Below are 19,699 nucleotides of genomic sequence, written 5' to 3'. Positions count from 1 at the left end.
CACAGCACATAATCATATCTATACACATATATGTGTCACATCCCAAACCATGTGCATGGGTTAAATCCTGGGCTGGGCTGAGACAAATATTGAACTGGACAAAGACCAATATTTAACAACTTGATGACCTAGGGTTAGGGGGATGGACTACCCCAAGATGAGTATAGGCTGGGCATTGGGGTGAAAAAGCTAAACCAAATTTAGGGTCATCATTGACTGGCATTGTAAACCACCATGAGTAAGACCTACGAGCACTTGGATGGTCATCATAAACACCTTTGTAGGCAGTAACTAGAGCTAGCATTGACATCATAGTAGCCAAGGATATTTTGTTGAGGGAGGGTGTTAAAAATACACCAAAATACCATGTGACATTGGGGATATGGGCCTCGGGTCATTAGGTTTATAGCTAACTTCTTAGTTAGAGTCAAAAGATAGGGTTTGATGCCTATAAAAGGGTTCTGTATTTGGTGGTTTATTCATACAATCACCTTGTGTTGTGCCCAACTTGCTCTCTCTTACTTGCTCAAGTTCTCTCTTCTTCTTCCTCCTCAACCATGGAGAGATTTCATCCTCCATAGCTCCATGGTTGAACCTATGATTGCCAACATTCAAGACATGCCAGAATCAAGATACGCCCCACCTGTACAGAGGTTGGACAGTACATGGGAGATTATTGCTAGCACTACAGCCTGGTAAACGGAAGGCTAGATGCTCTAGGGCCATTGAGGGCACTTTGGTTTATGAGTAACAATGCATTTGCAAGATTTGGAATGATATCATCCAACCTCATGGGCACTTGGGCTAGAATCCAAGGATCTTCAATGGCTATGGAGAGAAAGCGCGGCCAGTTTATGAGAGTGGGATTATGGATTCCCACTCGTATTGGACCTTGTTGGCATCACAAGGCACCTAATTGGTTGAGATTTCCCCCTTGTTTGGTTCGAAATCTCCCTTTTGTATATTTTTCCATACTTAATAGAAAACAATTTTCCAGAAATAAAAATGTGTGCGCACAAGTGGGTTCACGCCACATAGACAAATGCTTGGAAGACTCGCTGTCTTCCAAGTCGTAACTCGAGCTCTGGAGAGAGAGAGAGAGAGAGAGAGAGAGAGAGAGAGAGACTCACATTATATTGCTTGCTATGACAGCTTTGTTGTCCTTCCCTTTAGTGATCTCACATAAGTTCAGAAGGTCACGGATGACTGTGACTAGAAATCGGTTTTCCTGGATATACAAAAGCAAAGAGTTGGGAGAAAAGCCTTCACATAAGGGAACATGCAAGCTTTAATACATATGTAGGACGTGAAATTAAGACAGCCAGATATTGTTTAGCAGGCAGCACAACACTGCCCAGCTGAGTTCAAATAACTCTCCCGAAAAAAAGCAGCCCAAATCTTTTTTGGGTGTGAAAACTTTTGTCAATATATTTACAGGTACAAAAAAGAAAATTGTGCAAGCTTCTAAACCTGGTCCTCAACCATAGACCCTGATATCGAACCGATTGCCCAGCAAAGTGTGTTTAGATTGTTCCAGGACCATTCTTCCCCATTTAGCTGCTTGCTCAATTTTCTCAACATCTGCGAGCACAACTCAGGGAGGAAACATACGATACGTTTGAAAAATCAAAACATAACCTTTAGAGACACCCCCCCCCCCCAAAAAAAAAAAAAAAACAAATTATTTCCTTGCAAATTTCATGGAAAATGAGAGGCATATATCAAAAGAATTGGCTTGGGAACTGCTTCACAGGTACCTGTTGTTCAGTGTCTTCATGATCGAGGTGGGACAAGTAAATGAGAGTCTCCCTCATTATCTGTGAAATCAAAAAGTGGGTTTAGAGGACTTAAGTACAAGCAAAAAACATGTCGCACATCTTTTTGCAAGGAGTCAAGGAAGGAAGGAAGAACAGAGAAGATCAAGACTCACTTTGTATTGTACAAGCACATCATTATCTTTCATGGTCTCACGTACAATGTTCCCATTCTCATCTTCTACAATCAAGACTTCTTCAGGCTTGGCCATGCGGCTTACCATAAGAAGCCTCAATTTGGACATCGGCATGACATAGAGCTGCTTGCGTTGTGACATCGCAAGTCCATCTACCAAACCAGCAACCATGGGCACCTGCCATAAGGTACAATTTTACAAACAAAGGAGCTTGTTAGCATATTACAGCATTGTGTAACCATCTGCAATCAGTCTGCATCCAGAGTACCAAAACCATGCACACACACACATGCAGAATTCATAACCCAACCATGTAGGCTAGACCACCCCTAAGCATGGGAGAGTGAGAAAGGGTCAAACGCCTAAATATGATGCCTCGAAACCATAAAGGACTTTGCCCACCAATGACTACTGGAATAACATGAACCTATAAAAGCTCCAGATTAATTCAGCTGTTTCAGCATTTAATATACACAAAGAAAGTAATTAAACCTGAAGACCCATTGCAGCAGCAGCCGTAGGGTTCTCAACATTGCATACTGACTGATAAAGATCGCATACAAGTGAATTCCAATAGTCCAGACACACCTTCGCACCAAAGAGAGCATTGTCAGCCAGCAGATTGATCCAAGAAATCTAATAAGGAAAGCAGCAAATACCTTGAAGACCTCTGTATCATCGACATAAGAGATGCCAATCAGATATTCTAATCCAAGCAGTAAAGCGGCTTGATTTTCTTGTGTTTGTTCCAATACTCCTATGTGTGCCTGATTCGAGATTGCAAGTCAAAACACTGCCACTCAGCAAAAGATGCTACAGAACTTGGTACTCATGTACCCTAACTTAGCAACACCCCAACCACACCCCAAGTGAAGAAGAGTAATTTCAAGAAGACAAACCTTGAAGAAGGATGTGAAAAAAAGGGCCAGATTTTGTATAAATGCCTGTAGCCATTATAAGACCTTGATAAGAACATGCACATGAATACACAAAAGTGCATGCCATTTTCATCCACTGTGTGCTAAATGTTGGAACCATGTTCATGACAAAAGCGGATGTGTATTCAACCTGATCGTCATCGGATCCATTTGCATATGCTTGCGGGATATTTGTTCCAGGTGGGAGTATAAGCTGAGTTGTAAAGGCAAACACCTCCATCAAAATAATGCATGTTATAGTTAAATTCATTTCTCAATTGAATCATGATTGTGGAACACCCTCATTTGGTACCTCGTATCAACCCTAAAACTCCAAGTGAAATTACTAGAGCCAGATACAATCACCTGCAACTGAACCATGAAAACATTGTATAGCTTCACAAATTGTGGATCATACATCTCACCAAAACTAAGGACCGCAACCTGCCATGTTTGAAAGCAGTATGTCAACTCTCTCTCTCTCTCTCTCTCTCTCTCTCTCTCTCTCTCTCCGAGAGACCTAGAGTTAGCGCTATAGGGACGTGTACCAACCTAGGGTTAAGGTTAAGGGTTGACTCAACATTAGGGTTAGCAGGTTAGCTAGGGCGTGGGGACCTCGAGGGTTCACACGTGGGCTAAGGGCACTAGCAAAGAGAAGTCTAGATTGGCAAAGAGCTTATAATTTCTTTTAATAGCCTAGGGCCAATAATAGCCGGGTTATTACTATACAAGTGACCTTGGGATCACTTATTAGACACAAGAGGTCAAGTAGTCACGTGGAGCATGGGGCTACCAAGGAAGCGTGCAAGCTCTTTTGGCCATGGAGCTAGAAGATGGGTGGTTCGGCATAGTGGTATGGATAAGTTGGGGCCATCAGTACCAAAGCACGCTCGTGGTAATTAGACCTCAAGCTCATGGGTGGTTCGAGACACTAAACCTATAGTTGAGCCACAATCCATCGCAGCCATGTGAGGCATACGACGATATCGGGTATATCAAATCTCGTTAGGGTTTCGGTTCTAGGACAAATAATCCTTAGGCGTGGCCTGTGGACACCTTACATTAGTATATCAAAGCCTGGATCTAACAAGTGCTAGAACCTGAGGCATGGAGGATGTACAAGATATTAACCTCAAGTGGCGGAATTTGGCAAAAATCCATGGGACCTTGCATGGATGTGCAAAGGTCACAAAAAGGGAGAAAAAGCACCTTTTGTCTGCTAGCTGAAGCCACCCTTGGTGCAGGGAAGCTATGACAGCCTAAAGCATCTCCCGTGATTTTGCCCTTGTGATGGTAGACAAAAAAAAGCAAGTGCTTTTTCAAACTCATTCCCCTATAAATTCAGCCTCTTCCTTATTATTGGCTCATACATAAACGTTGTGAATATGCCATCTCAAAGCTCTTGATCTCCGAAAGCTACAAACTTCAACCCTCTCATCCACCTAAAAGCTTTTCTCCTAACCTTTCACTTCTTTCTATGCATGCACGATTTTGTATACACCAAATCTATATGGACTCAGTGGGCAGTAATTCCATGAACTCGCCCGTTAGTAACGATGCGGAGTCGGTCATCGTGATGATGACTTTGAGCAAGTGAAGCCACCAAGACGGCTCAGATTTAACCGGCCATCAGCACTGGAAGATAAACAAGAACGCATTATCTAGGATCTCCTAATGGAGGATAGCGTCGAGCCCAAGCTTTATGGGTGCTCCAAGCCTATGCCAACCAATAACCATGGGGTTGTCACGTGGTATCAAGAGGCTATTGCTAAGTGGGATTCAAGTTTGGATTTACACACATTGGTGGGTCCAAGCTCCATAGACTTGACTTCACAGACTCTTAAGTCATGGAGCTTGTTTTCAAGTACTTAATTGTACAACCCCTTATTAATAATTACTAATTTTTCAAGATCTTTGCCGAATTGTGATGGAATCTATTTTGTTGCATGCTCTCATTTCTTTTTAAGAATGTTGAAAGGCCACCTAGCTTTACCAAGAACCCTAGGTGGCAGGCAGTCTTGTTGGGTGTTGGCTTAACCCAAGACGGGATGCTAAGTTAGGCAGTCTTGCGGTGATGGTCATGACTCATAATCTATAATGCCTAGGCCAAGGTTTCTGGGTGCTTCTCCGATTGGCTTGCCCTCTTTCTAGCTTCCTCCTTAGTTTGTTTAAGATTCAGTTTACCCTTTGGCTTGACCCACCCCCCCCCCCCCCCCGCGCCCGCCCGCCCAGTGACCCTTCCTCTTTTTCAATAATCTTCTCTTTACCCTTCCCCGCTTCTCCTTGATCAGCACAACTTATAGATAGCGAGTGGAGATGACTGCATGAGATAAGGATACGAAATGGGGTATAAACATGGTAGCATCTTTCATCTTGACTTTGCATGGATTAGATTGACCCTCTACTTGACCAAAAGTTTGACCTTGGTGTTTAAAGAGGACCTCGGTTGCTTCAAGGTTGGGTTGTAGGAAGGAGGAAAGTCCGCCATTCCACCTATGATCATGCTTAACATGGGCATTCTGTGGAATGTGCTCTCATGCCACTGTCATGGTATGGGACGCCAGAGTGTTTTCTCATGTAGAATCTCCCCAAGCTTCTTGTCTTGGACACTCTTATGTTTTGGCATAGTTAACCTTTGAGAAGCCACGCTAGTCTGTGAGTGACAACAAGGTAAGGGACTTTTCTTGATTGTCTGAGCATTGGCATGTCACTCATAGGGTGACAAATTTTATGATTCATCACATACTCTCTCATGATGGCCAAATGATATTGATGCATATTGATGCATGAGGCAGCCTCAAAATTGTACGTGAGAGATAGGAAGTTTGAATCTTCTTGTTCTTACACTAAATGTCTAGACCACTTGACGGTTGGACCGTTTGATACACTGACTTTGTATGTGGTTGGATCCCATAATGGTCAAAGATACTTCAGGATGGACATAGTTTCAGAGGGTTATTTTGATTCCAAGACTTTGGAGCCATATGGACTTCCACCTATTCCATGGGGTGTAACCCATGGACATGTTAGGGGTGGATATGTTACAACCATTGTCCTTCACGATCTCTATTAATGGGATTGAGTGGACTTTTGGTAACCTTAAGTTCATTCAAATTTGGTGGGGTGAAAAGTAGTTGGAAGCCATATGTTGTCTATACCTTGTTGGAGGGCATGGAACATACACAAAAGATGGGGAGTTTCATGCTTGCCCTAAGAGTAGACGTGAGTATCTACTAGTTGTGTGTGAAAACACAATCTCTCCGTTCAATCTTTAGATGAGGATTGGAAGGGGAAGATCTTATGGTTGGAATATTGCACCGAAAGTACATGACACTAGGACTTATTTGTGCATTAAGTGGACTAGTGTATTTGCCAACCACTAGTGCAAGATGCCATCTGGTATAACAATTGAGTTGTGATCATAGTCACAAGAAACGTTTCGAGGTTTTTTTCGTTTCGAGGTTTTTTGGGTTTTGTTTCGAAAGGTTTCGTCCCTCGGCTAAGAAACCGTGAGATTTTGAAAAATCAATAATTTCATAAAGTATAAATACTTAAAGAACTTATAGTAGCCATCTAAAAACATAGTGTAATTATGGAAAAATGGTGTCTTCTCACACATCTTGGAGTGAGGCATCATGGCGATTTTGCTTGTTTAGATGCCACAAGCAGTTCAATCAAGGACTCTTAAGAAATTGAAGAAGAGAAGGTAGAAATTGGGAAAGATTTAAGACATTGAACGATGGTGTATGAGGAAAAAGGGGAAAGAAGAGAAAAGGAGAAAAAGAGCAAGGGAGAAGAAGAGAAAGGAGGAAGAAGAAGAAAGTGAAGGAATGAGGAGTAAAGGTGAAAGAAGTAGGAGGGAGGCAAGAGAAGAAGAGGGAAGGAAGGTGATGAGGAAGATATGGAAGAAAAACAAAAATAAAAAATCCCCAGAAAAATCGGGGGGGGGGGGGGGGGGGGGGGGGGGGGAACTAAAATTTGGGCGAAACTCTCGTACTACATAGGTTTGGAGGTTTTTAAAAACCATTTTGAAGTTTCGAGGTTTTGAAAGCTAGAAACGGGTTTTTTTTGTTACTATGGTTGTGATGTGGGTCTATGCTAGGGTAGGGTTGTTTTGGTAGAGCTTGTTGCACTTTTTAAGACCGGATGTCCTATTGGGATTCAACTCTTGGATGACAATTGGATTGAGAGTAAACAATTGGATCTTTGTCGCAGGGTCTATAACAGAAGTCTTACAGGTAAGAGGGAGTAGACTTGACTAGATGCTATGGATGCATGTCTAGATTTGAGCTTACATAGTCTTGACTCTTTATGCTTTCAAGAGGACATGAAATAAAAAGAGGAAAGAAGTATGTTCCGCTCCAGCTAATGCTCGGGACGTGTAATAACCCAAGATTAGGGTTAGGGTTAATTGTTCACACGTGGGCTAAGGACACTAGCAAAGAGAGGTCTAGATTGGCTATGAGCTTATAATTAGTAGTCATGCTGTTGAAGCGGGTGGGTGACGGTGCAAGACCGCTACAAGGCAGGTACCGTGCAGGATGCCATAGCTGCCAGATGCAGCAAGCAAATATGGAGATGGGCGCACAAGAACCCGAAGCGGGAAACTTTATTCGTGGACCGGGCATGGCTCGGATAGGTCACTGCACAACATGGACTGAGGCGAGGCTACCGAGCAACGGATGAGAAGCAGCGTCAGGCATCGGCGATTGCTCTTCGATGAGGCCGCTAAGAGTTCGAGGGTCACAAACACAAAGGCCAGTTGGAGAGGGGAGCCGGGAAGCGAAGTGGCAATTGGAGGCGACGTGAGGCGAAAATTCCAAGTCGGATCCAACAAGGAAGAAAATCACCGCGCGAGGTGAAATCTAGGGCCGGGCCGGAAAGGTAAAAGAGGGCCAAGCGCCGCCTCGTCAGATTGGTGGCTCAGCCGGGGTCTTTGCCCCAACCGACTGAGCGGCTGAGCGGAGCTCAGCCCGGCCAGCTCCCTATCATGGGATCCACCAAGTGGACGGCACAGATGGACGGAGCCACCGGCAGATGGGCAAAGCAGGTGGACACAGCGCTTGCACGAGCTCCACACTAGGAAGCCAGCTCTAATACCAATTGTGAAATCAAGGCTATGGTGGATCGCGCTGCTCCATGGCTACGAGAGAGAGAGAGAGAGAGAGAGAGAGAGGAAAGAAAGAAAGATATATTAACGTCTACAAGAGGCCAAAGTCGGCCTATGAGACAAAATATAATACAACTGTGTTCTTCCGATCATCGGAACAAAAGAAAAAGAAAGAAAGGAAAAAGTGTGCATGTGTCTGGATACAACTGTGAATCATCATGGATCGGTGGAGCCCATATACAAACAATATAAAGGGGGGTGGAGATGTGGATGGAGTGCTACGGCAAGATGCATCTCTATATGCTGAAGGGGTAGAACAAGCATGCTATGCAGACCTATGTCTAACTCCATCCAATGCCATAAGAGGGATAGAAGATATCATACATCGCCGATGCTGAGGCTGTGAGTGGCGTGAACAGCATACCCCCGGGTCACTCTGTCTCGGATTGCCTGAGCCATGGAGAAGCGTCCAACTGAGCTAGTAAATGTGATACCAAGGTAAACATAAGAGCTCACCACCTCGACCCGCCTCCTGCTAATGTGAGAGTAGTGTGGCTCCTGACTGCGGGTGAGGTGTGGAAGATCATAACCTTGGTTTTCCCAAGGTTCACTGTGAGACCCTGTTGTGCGCAGAAGCCATCAAGAGCCACAAGGTGTCTTTGAAGCCCAACCTGCGTGTCGGATACCAAGACGATGTCATCAGCATAAAGCATAACATGGACAGTAATACATGATAGCTCAACCCCAAAGCCTCCTCCCTGTGATGTGTAATCGACCACCTCATCAATATAGAGCCCAAAGAGCGTGGGGGAGAGCGGGCACCCCTGCTTCACACCAATGGTGCTAGCAACTGTGTCGAACAAGCCTCCTGGGCATCGGACTCTCCCAAAGACCTGCTCATATAGCCTGTATATGCCCCACATCATGTCTGAGGGTATGCCTAGTGTCTGTAGTCGCCGAAAGAGGCGCTCTCTGGGCACAGTAGCAAATGCCTTGCGGAAATCCACAAAGCAACAATAGAGCCGTTGCCTCCATGCCTTGGCCTTGATCAATCAAGCACCTCAATGTAAAAATGGGGTCGATGGTCGAGAAGGCTCGTCGGAAGCTTGCCTGGCCTGCTGCTCTCAATCCCCCATCCTCTGCATGAGTGCTCAGCTCTGCCTCCAAAACTGCCCCGTATAGTTTGGCCAATATATGGCCAATCATGATGGTCCTGTAGTTCCCGTGGTCTAGTCCATCTCCCGCTTTATGGATCGGCACAATAGTGTGCATCGTCCCCTCAGCCGCAAACCCCTCTGACAAAGCTCTGTTGAAGAGATGAGCAAGAAATGGTGCCAATGTGTCAATAGCATAGATGAGATGCTCTCCCTGTAATCCTGTATGATCTGTCGCCCGTCCATGTTGGAGTCGGCATATGGCCCTCCTAACCATAGGTGGGGTGAAGAAGGTGGAGACTGTGGAGCATGGCTCTGTGGGCTGTGGTATAGGGGGCTGTGCAGGCACATCATAGAGTCTCTCTGCATATGTCTGCCAGGTCTGAGGATCGGTAATAGGTGTGGGAGGACGGGGCTCTCTGAGTCTCCTCCAAGCAGCAACAGCATCTCTGCTCATGAGCATGTGATGTGTGTCCCAGTACTGAGCCTCCTCATAAGCTCGCCGCTTACGGCAGGTGAGAGTATGCATCCTCCTGCCTGCATGTCTCTGGGTGATCTCCCCGCGAGCCCTCTGCACTCGGAGACTGCGGTAAAGGTTTCTGCACTCATCATCATACCATCGGTTTTGGGGCATGCTCCCAGATGTAGGTGGCTGTCCTGTCTGTATGCGGTATGGGAAACTCCTCGCGACTGCGGAGTGCAGTACATATGAGAGCTGGGAGGTGAGCATAGCCAAGGGTGCCGATGGGTCTAAGGCAAATAGCTGATCATGAACATGATAGTCATACACATCGGCTAGGTCCTGAGTGAAGTGGAAAATAGTGTGTGGTGGCTGTATGATGGGTGGGTGGGTCTCCAGTAAGCTCCTCAAAGTGAGGGATAGATATGTATGATCCGCCCCAATGGGGCATGGTGGTACGGTAAAGTGAGACACCATATCTGCTGCCTCCCGAGATCCCATCACATAGTCCACTGTACTGCTGCCGCCCCCCACTGGAAAGCAAGTCAACCCACCTGAATCTGGCCATTGAGTCATCCCGTTATAAATAACGAGATGGTGTCGGGCCCCAAGCTCCAGCAAATGTTGTCCATATCCAGTGCTGTCAGCTCCTCCGTCAGCGGATATCCGAGTGGTCCCTGTATCCTCTGTAGCTAGCGGCTCTAGTCTCAAGGGATCCTCAAAGTCATAGATCTCGCACTGTCTGCTCTGAGTCCGTGCATTGAAGCCCCCCATCAAGAAGACTTCTCCCAGTGTCGAATAGTGTAAGATCTCCTCAGATAAGACAGAGTATAGAGACTCACTAGCCTCTCCTCCACCCGGCTCCTCGGTGGTGGCAATCCACGACCCTTTGGAGGAAAGTAGCAAAGGGCAATATAAATCCATCTGGTCTCCGAGAGGCGTAATCTAATCCACATGTATCTCGCCTCCAAGTCTCGTGCTACGACTCGAACATGCTCATGTAACCCATGTCTGAAAAGCACTGCAATACCTCCAGAACCTCGGGAGGTGGGCTGTCTCATCCCTTGTCGGTGAGCTGACTCCCACTGATAACCCTCAACCCGTGGTAAGCCCCTCTCCGGGCTCTCATGAGTCTCTGTCATCAAGATGATATCCCGGCCCTCCATCACCTCCTCAAGTCTCCCTGGATGTGTCCATAGGACTCCATTACAGTTCTAGACTGCTATGTGTATCTCTTTGTCTTCATGTTGTTTCCTCCGTGTCTCATAGGCCAGATGGCGCTATTCGATCCTCTTCCCATCAATGTAGATGTGACCATCCCTATAATGTGCCTTCTTCCCTTCTATGCATGCTGCCTTGATCTTCGGCATGCATAATCTTTTATGCTCCAGCTGCATCCATGTGAGGTCATCATCGAAGTAGATGGGGTCCCCTAGCAAGCTCCTCAATATAGCCCGTCTTCTCATAAAGCTCATCCTACTCTCCTCGTCCGGGAACTGTAGCACTAATGAAATGAAATGAAATGTTATATTAACGTCTTCAAAAGGACAAAGTGACCTATGAGACCAAAGTTACAACCATGTGACATCTGATACACTGTCTGGAAAAGAAAAGAAAGAACTGAAGGTAAGTATCTAGCCCTACAATACATCAATAGGGAGCATCCGGAAGTAGCAACTAGGGAGAGTGGGAAGCTGATGCTACTAGTCAAAATGGGGTACATGAGTACATGGATGCATGAATACAAGAATATGGGGCAGTACAAAAGTGACAGTGAGTACAACAGTATATGGCTGAGTCGTAATCATCCTAGGAGCTCTAGCATGGGTCTCTGCCGGATGGCCTAGATATCTGCCATAGTGAGATGCCTGGTCGGACGAGCCCGATGCCTCGCAATGATGCTCTGAATCCTCCGGTGTAGGCACCGTCTCCGATGTGAGGATCCGCAAACCCTCGGGCGTCTAGATCTGCCCAACTGGATAGCTCTCTCAACTAGAGTCCCACGGGGTGCCCACTGCTGGGCTGTCAGCTGTGTGTCCTCTCGGGTAGTCCCTCTAAAGAAGTCAGTAATTTGTCTCTGTGTGGACTCCCTGCCTGCCGGGCGTCTGCTCCTGATAATGGACTCTCTGAGCCTGCGGATCTCCAGGAGATAAAAACCCAAGCATCGCTAATCACAATAGTCCATGACTCTAGCCAGTGGTCCAAATCAATCTCTGAAAAGACAATGGTAGCGCCCTCGAATCTCATAATATGCTGTGCAGCAACAGATGTAGTGCTCCTCCGTCTCTGGCTCTATCCAACAAATCTGACAAATCCTGTCCCCTGGAGGTATGCCTCTAAATCTGCCTGTCTCTATCTCTAACTGATGTGAAGAGGTGCGGATCTGCCCAATGGCGCACCTCAATCCATGAGACAGATGGGTATCCATGTAGCTCGGTCTAAGTATAAAGCCATCCTCAGTGGTGCGGAGAAGATGGTCTCTATAGAAAGCCATCTTCGTCCCCAACTCCGTTGAGGGCTCTAGCCATGTCCTCCTAGTGTCCAACTGAATGAGGTCCTGTCTGATGACTACTAATCTCAGAATGTGTCAAGGTGAGAGAGGGTGCCTCCAGAGAGTACTGGAAGGGTGGAAGTCTGTCTAAACTAATCCCGTGGAGCTCAAACCAGGATGCTATCTGCACATACCAACATGAAGTGTCTCCCTCCATGGCTAGCTGATGAGAGGACTCTAAAGCAAGTCGTGCATACCGGTGTCGGGGAAGCTCCCAGGTGCAATGAATGAAGGACACTCATCTGGCAAGAGCCTCAACTACGATCGGTGGTGCTCCCATCTCGGCTCTGATAATCTCATGGGCCTTAGCCCGAATCATCCTGGAGATCATGGACACAAGTGGTCTCTCCATCGATCTCCATCCATCGTATGTGCGTCCTGATCGACTGTGACGATCTAGGCTAGGCCCCCAGATCTGTACTCCATATAGCATAGTCGATGTGACCAGCGTGTCAAAAAGCCACAGCTTAGTGCGTGGCTCCTGAAACTGTACCTCTGAGCACATCCTCTCTAGACTTCCTAGTGCTACATATCCTCTAGTCAATCTAGCCTCTGCTACCCCCCTCATGGAAAATGTGGGTCCAATGAACACCACTCCAAGATATGTGTATGAGTCAACATACTCCACTGTCTCCTACCCATATGTGAAAATAGGCACTGATCTCCAGACCCACTGAGCTGTAGTGTTAAACACCATAACCTTGGTCTTACCAAGGTTAACTGAGAGCCTACTGTCCTGTGCATAAGCATGTAAAGTATCCAAGTGCCTCTGCAGACCCTCTGGTGAGTCTGCTAAAAGCACAATATCATCAGCATATAAGAGCAGAGGTATCCAAGTGCCAGCCAACTAGGCTCCTCTGTCCCCTCGTGTCCCAATATAATCAGAGATCTCATCAATGTATAGTCCAAATAGAGTCGGAGAGAGCGGGCAGCCCTGTTTCACCCCTATAGTGGAGTGTACTGGCTGGGAGAGACCCTCTGAAGTCCACACCTGCCCAACTACTGTCTCATAAAGTGCCATAATACCCCAAATGAGCTCACATGGAACCCCCAAGTCTTGCAGCCTGCACATCAGTCTAGCTCTGGGCACTGTGTCAAAGGCCTTGCGGAAATCCACAAAGCCACAGTAGATCCTCCTCCCATGTGCTCTGCCTTCCTCAATGATAGCCCTGAGGGTAAAGATATGATCCAAAGTAGAGAATCTCCTCCCGAAACCGGCCTGTCCCTGAGCTCACACCCCTTGTCTCTCTGCCCATCTGCTCAACTCCTGCTCAAGAATAGAGGCATATAGCTTGGCCAGCGAGTGACCAATCATAATGGTGCGGTAGTTGGTCGGCAGGCTCGGATCTCCAGACTTGAGTATCGGCACAATTGTGGAAGTACTCCAAGTCCCAGGAAACCCCTCACACATGGCTCTATTAAACATGAGAGCTAGCAAGTTTGCAATCATATCTCTAGCATGTATGAAATGCTCGGCTACAATGCCCTCATGATCCTGTGCCCTCCCTGTATGCAATCTGTTGATGGCCCTCCTCACCATCTCTGCTGTGAAGAAGGTAGAAGTGGGTGGACAAGGCTCTTGAGGGTTCAGTAGTGATGACTGCTCTGGTATTGTGTAGAGGGAGGCTGCATACTCGCCCCATGTACCTGGAGAGGTAATGGCCGGAGGCGGGGGGTGCACTCTAAGCAATCTCCAGGCCTCCCCAGAATCCTGACTCAAAAACAACTGGTAGATGTCTCTCCAGCCCAGCTAAGAATGCTCTCTTCTTCCGCCGAATGAGGGATCGGAAGATGATGCGTGACTGTCTACATGTAGTAACACCTGTGGCCACCTCTCTCTATAGCTGGGCTCTGAGCTCCCTACAGTCATCATCATACCAACTATTCTAGGGCATGCTCCCAGGCGTGGTCGTACTGTGGGTTGCGTGTGTGGGAAGGCCGTCGCTACAGCTGTATGTAAAGCCTCTCTCAGGATCTGTGTGAGCTCTGCTAATGGCCTCTGTGGATCCTCTGCACTCAACAAGCTGTAGATCTCTACGGTGTATACTCCATCAATCTCTCTGCAAAAGGTATATCTCGGGTGATAGGAGGACTGCCCAACCTAGCGGGTACTGTAGTGGAAATCCACCGTAAAGGAGAGAAGTGCATGATCCACCGTAACTCCGATGGGCCTGGGGCCAATCGCAAAATCCTGGATACTCGGGATGAAGGTTGGCGAGGCTAAAACATAATCCACTGTGCTGGCCCCATGTCTGTGTGGAAAGCAAGTAAAGCCACTGGCAAGTGGATACCTCTCTAGGCCATTTAAAATGGCCAGCCCATGTGCAGTCCCCATCTCCAAGAGGTATCTCCCATACTTAGTACACTCCACCTCATCCTGTGATCTCCGGGTCAAACACATCTCCTCCACATCTCTCTCTCTCAACATCTCCTCCGAAGTGTCAAAGAAGGAGGTCTGGTACTGAGCCGTTCGAGCATTGAAGTCCCCAAGTATGATAACATCTCCCTCCCTGGAGAACTCCCATATGTCCTCATCTAGAATCATATATGGAGATTGCCCCTTGGGCGCTGCATAATGAGATGTGCTGGGTGGAAAGTAACATATAGCAATGTATAGGGGTCTACCCTCATCTGCCCTCACTCTCACCCACATGTACCTCGCGCTCTCATCACGGCGCATAACATGGATGAGTGGCTGAAGCTCCTCTCTAAAAAGAACTGCAACTCCTTGAGATCCTCAACCACCATGCTTCAAACGGGCCTCCTGTCTACAAGTCGTCTCCCATCTGTATCCCGCCACTCTCGGTAATGTGCTGCCTGGCGCCTGATGTGTCTCCGAGTAGAAGATGATGTCCCTATCTCTGAAGCTGTCCTCAAAGGCCCCCACATCCAGTCTCAATGCTCCGTTGCAGTTCCATACTACAAGTCTCAGACTGGTCCCATAGGTCCCGCACCGTCAGGTCGTGCGTCTCTCTAGTATCACCACTCTCCCTCCTCTGTAAAATGCTAGCTTCCCTTTTTCTCTGGCTTCCCTAATCTCCGGCATGCACTCCCTCATATGTGCTAGATGTGCCAAGGTGAGGTCATCTCCTAAAAAGATGCCCGTTTTCTTAAGGGCGGAGCGCTTGGCCAAGAAATCCTTCTTGGCCTCCAAGGTGGGAAAGCGTAAAATGAGAGCTCTCTCCTTCGAGCTCTCTCCTCCATTCTTGTCTTTCTTGCCCACTCTCCAAGCCCCCGTGTGTGTAGGCCTCGAAATGCCCATGCGTGTGTATAAATCTTTGGCTTCCTCCTCTACATTGTCACCGTCCTTAAGACCCATGATCCGCACATGAAGTTCCCTTGTCTTTCTTCTTTGTTCCTCCTCAATGGTTAGGTTGATAATCTTCGAGGTAGATGTGCTTTTGGCCTCCTTGTTCTTACCTTTCTTGACCACTTCTATCCATTTCTCCGTTTCATCTACTTGCTTTTGCGTCTTCGTGAGCACCTCCACCCACGAGGAGGTCTCCCGGGCCTTCTTTTCTTCTCCCTCTTGAAGTGTTCTCACTTGGGCCTTGATGGTGTTCAGCTCCTCCATCATGACAAGCTGAATTTCACCTTCCTCGAGCTTATGTTGAGCACGTGCTTCTTCTATCTCCTTCTTGAGATTTGCGATCTCTGCATCTTGGGCTGCTATCCGCGCTTCAAGCTTCTTGACTTTGTCAAGAAGGCTCCGGTTGACCATATTAATTGCATTGTCCGTCTCTTTCTTGTGTTGTTGGATGGCTGCCTTGATCAGGTCTTCAATGTCGATCCTCTCCATCTTGTCTTGGGCAGAAAAAGGCTGGTTTCGGGTTAAAAATTAATTAACCCTTGGCCATAGGAAGAGCTCTGTGCGTGTCTGCAGCGCTTCCCACAGGGAGAGAGGCCAGAGGGGGCTGTTGCGAAGAGAGAGAAAGATAGGCAGCATGCACGGGAGAGGGAAGCACGCGGGGGAGAGAGAGAAAGAAAGAAAGAAAGAAAGATATATTAACGTCTACGAGAGGCCAAAGTCGACCAATGAGACAAAAAATAATACAACTGTGTTCTTCCGGTCATCGGAAGAAAAGAAAGAAAAGAAAAAGTGTGCATGTGTCTAGATACAACTGTGAATCATCATGGATCGGTGGAGCCCATATACAAACAATATAAGGGGGGGTGGGGATGTGGATGGAGTGCTAAGGCAAGATGCATCTCTATATGCTGAAGGGGTAGTACAAGCATGCTATGCAGATCTATGGCTAACTCCATCCAGTGCCATAAGAGGGATATAAGATATCATACATCGCCGATGCTGAGGCTGTGAATGGCGTGAACATGTACCCTAAGTCTGAATGAAAGCGAGCTAGCCTCTCCTGTGTCTCCATCTGGTGTCTCATTCGGATAGCTGCTATCTCTCGGTGTGCTCTATGTCTAGTCTGTCTAGGTCTCCTCCTGGCTCTCAATTCCTCTGCTCTCTGTGCGGTCACCCCACGTGGTACATCAGCTGGCACTGGCATAGCTCTCTGGAAGAAATCTGTGAGCTGGGACTGTCTCCCACCCCTAGTGGGAGCGGGTGTCTGGAGGAGTCTCTCTCGAGAACTATGAACCTCTAGTAGTAGTCTGCCAAGCTGTCGCTGATCCGAGGCCTCCATCAACTGATGTAGTGAAGAGTGCTCCTCAAACAATCCTGCATATCTATCTCTGACCCCCTGGTGGGCTCTACATCTACATACAAAGTGATCCTTAGTCTCCACCTCCTCGTGGCACAATCCGCATATCCGCTCGGCTCTGGGAACCCGTGCCACTCTCCCAGCCTCTATCTCTAGCTGATGTGATGAGACTCGTTGCTGTCCAATAGCAACGCGAGAGCTGTGTGGCATGTATACATCCATATACCGCGGTCGCTGTATAAACCCATCCCCTGAGATGCTCATAAAGTGGTCTCTGTAATACAGCATCTTCGGTGGTAGTGGGCTCTCTGGTGCTGTCCATGTCTCCTGTATGTAGCGCTGCCATATGTCCTGTCTCATCACTCTGTTCCTCTCATTGAGAGAGAGTAACCCCGTGGAGCAGATTGATCATACTGAAAAGGTGACAACCGCTCAATGTATATCCCATGATGTGAGAACCATTGTAGCATCTGTGCATACCAAGATCCAGTGTGTCCAGCCTCGGCCAGCTGTCTGGATGCCTCAAAAGCTCGGCGGGATAATCTCTCCGTGGGCATCTCCCTCATCCTGTATATAAAGGAGATCGTCTCGAACAATGCCTCTACTGCCATAGGTGGTGCAGCAAACTCAGCTCGAACAATGTCGTGCGGGACGGATGGTTTGCTGCGTATCATCCTCGAGAGCATCAAGATCTGTGGTCTCTCCAGCTGTACCCATGTGGAGGCTGCAAGCCTTGGTGCCCAAACCGCTGCTGCATACATCAAGGCTGGTGTCACTAATGTATCAAAGAGCCACACCTTCGTGCGGGGTTCCTGAAAATGTGCCTGATGACACTGACGCTCAAAGCCAGCAAGAGCTGCATACCCCCGGGTCACTCTGTCTCGGACTGCCTGAGCCATGGAGAAGCGTCCAGCTGAGGTAGTAAATGTGATGCCAAGGTAAACATAAGAGCTCACCACCTCGACCCGCCCTCCTACTAATGTGAGAGTAGTGTGCCTCCTGACTGCGGGTGAGGTGTGGAAGATCATAACCTTGGTTTTCCCAAGGTTCACTGTGAGCCCCTGCTGTGCGCAGAAGTCATCAAGAGCCACAAGGTGTCTTTGAAGCCCAACCTGCGTGTCGGATGCCAAGACGATGTCATCAGCATAAAGCATAACATGGACAGTAATACCCGATAGCTCAACCCCAGAGCCTCCTCCCTGTGTGATGTAATCGACCACCTCATCAATATAGAGCCCAAAGCGCGTGGGGGAAAGCGGGCACCCCTGCTTCACACCAATGGTGCTAGCAACTGTGTCGAACAAGCCTCCTGGGCATCGGACTCTCCCAAAGACCTGCTCATATAGCCTATATATGCCCCACATCATGTCTGAAGGTATGCCTAGTGTTTGTAGTCGCCGAAAGAGGCGCTCTCTGGGCACAATATCAAATGCCTTGCAGAAATCCACAAAGCAACAATAGAGCCTTGGCCTGATCAATGAGAGAGAGAGAGAGAGAGTGGCGAGAGGGGGCGAGTAGAAATGAAACGAAATGAAATGCTATGAGAGAGAGAGAGAGAGAGAGAGAGAGAGAATTGCTAGGCATAAAGAAGCTTATGATTAATGTTGTGAAATCATTAAGTACAATGTCCTTTTCTGTAGGCTGGGAGCTTTATCTTTTGACTCAAACACAATCACACAAACTAGCACACTGATGATGTCACCATTTGGTCCATTCACTAGCCTAGACCAGTGTTTCACACACTGAGTGGAACCAAGGTGTGAATGGGGATTTTCCACAGAAGAAAGCTGAGGCATTTACTAGCAAAGTTTGACCTAAAAGATGGCTATAGAGCATGAGCAGCATGGAATTTTTATCGACCTATAATGTTTATAAGTCACTATTTTCACACATCATTAATGAAGGGCTCGACATATTATTTTGGGCATGTATATGTGGACAAATGGAGGCACCTAGGGAAAACTTGGGCGTCAAGCTGGAAAAAGCATAAAAGTTGATATTTTGGGCAACTCTGCCACTTCTGGCAAAAAGGAAAAGCACAAGGCCAAAAGTAGAGCTGCTCAACTTTATAAAAAGCTAGGAGGTGCTTCTCTTTTGGATCATCAAGTGCATGCGCACGAGGCACAGGACCGGCTGCAGCAAACATTATTCTCTCTCTTCTCTGCTGGCCGACTACAATTTTTCTCTCTTCCCTCAACGTTGGCTGTATAGCAACCTTCTGGTGGTGCTTCCTGCATTGGCTGTACAGCAGTTTTCTCTCTCTTCTTCCAGAGCTGGCTGTACATTGTTTTCCTCTCTCTATGGAAGCAAGCCTTATAGTGGTGGATTCTCTCATAGTCTTGGCCTTGCTATGGGCAGATTTGGGGTTGTTTTGGAGGTATCTAGTACAGTTTTGAGAGCTCTTCTGGGGCTTATTTTGAGGCTCTGTTTTGGGGTTGTTTTGTTGCAGAGCTTACAGCAGTTTTTTTGGCTCCGTACCAGGCTGTTTTATGGACTGTTCATGAGTTGATTCATGGGACTGTTTTGAGACAGTTTTCGGATGACTTTTTGGTGCTATATTTTTATCTTGGCACTGGATAGATATCTAGGCAAGAGATTTGTTGATGCTTTGTGGAAAATCAGGTGCTGCATGCACCCGCACCTTGGTTTATTGTAAAAGCTTCTCTCAATAAAGAAGTTCCTAGGGGGGGCCGGCAGTTCCGGCTCAGTGCAGTTTTATTGTGTTGTATATGGTTCTTCCGCTGTGTTTTCAAAGCTCTATCTGGTATTTGAAGTGTTGGTCTATTATTGTTCTGGGTCCCCGGCCCTCCTTGTGACAGATGACAAATGACACGCACTTATCTTATCCACTTATAAGGGTGTGTTCACACCTAAGCAAGTGTTCACACA

At 47.3% G+C, this 19,699-nt stretch overlaps 2 protein-coding genes across 2 annotated transcripts in view; both read right to left on the bottom strand.

The window, feature by feature from the left end:
• Nucleotides 1-19,699, bottom strand: part of LOC147613026 (protein EXPORTIN 1A-like) — an 82,560-nt gene that overhangs the window by 6,139 nt on the left and 56,722 nt on the right. Inside the window, exons 9-17 of the mRNA XM_086782324.1 lie at nt 3,235-3,312; nt 3,020-3,082; nt 2,851-2,895; nt 2,611-2,718; nt 2,444-2,539; nt 1,931-2,128; nt 1,758-1,817; nt 1,471-1,581; nt 1,131-1,228 (exon numbers count right to left, since the gene is read on the bottom strand). Of these exons, the coding sequence (XP_086638450.1) occupies nt 1,131-1,228; nt 1,471-1,581; nt 1,758-1,817; nt 1,931-2,128; nt 2,444-2,539; nt 2,611-2,718; nt 2,851-2,895; nt 3,020-3,082; nt 3,235-3,312 (857 nt within the window). The remainder of the gene's footprint in view (nt 1-1,130; nt 1,229-1,470; nt 1,582-1,757; nt 1,818-1,930; nt 2,129-2,443; nt 2,540-2,610; nt 2,719-2,850; nt 2,896-3,019; nt 3,083-3,234; nt 3,313-19,699) is intronic.
• LOC147613027 (uncharacterized) lies at nt 14,050-17,593 on the bottom strand. Its single transcript, XM_086782024.1, has one exon. It carries the CDS (start codon nt 15,940-15,942, stop codon nt 15,100-15,102), a length of 843 nt encoding a protein of 280 aa, XP_086638150.1. The 5' UTR covers nt 15,943-17,593; the 3' UTR covers nt 14,050-15,099.

Source organism: Cibotium barometz, chromosome 44 (genome assembly GCF_041138505.1).
Source record: "Cibotium barometz isolate CiBa-2024 chromosome 44, ASM4113850v1, whole genome shotgun sequence".
NCBI lineage: Eukaryota > Viridiplantae > Streptophyta > Polypodiopsida > Cyatheales > Cibotiaceae > Cibotium > Cibotium barometz.
This window is presented reverse-complemented; position numbering and strand designations above follow the sequence as displayed.

What these genes read in the sequence shown, in the direction of transcription:
- LOC147613027 (XM_086782024.1), bottom strand. Translation starts at nt 15,942, where the DNA reads ATGGAGAGGATCGACATTGAAGACCTGATCAAGGCAGCCATCCAACAA.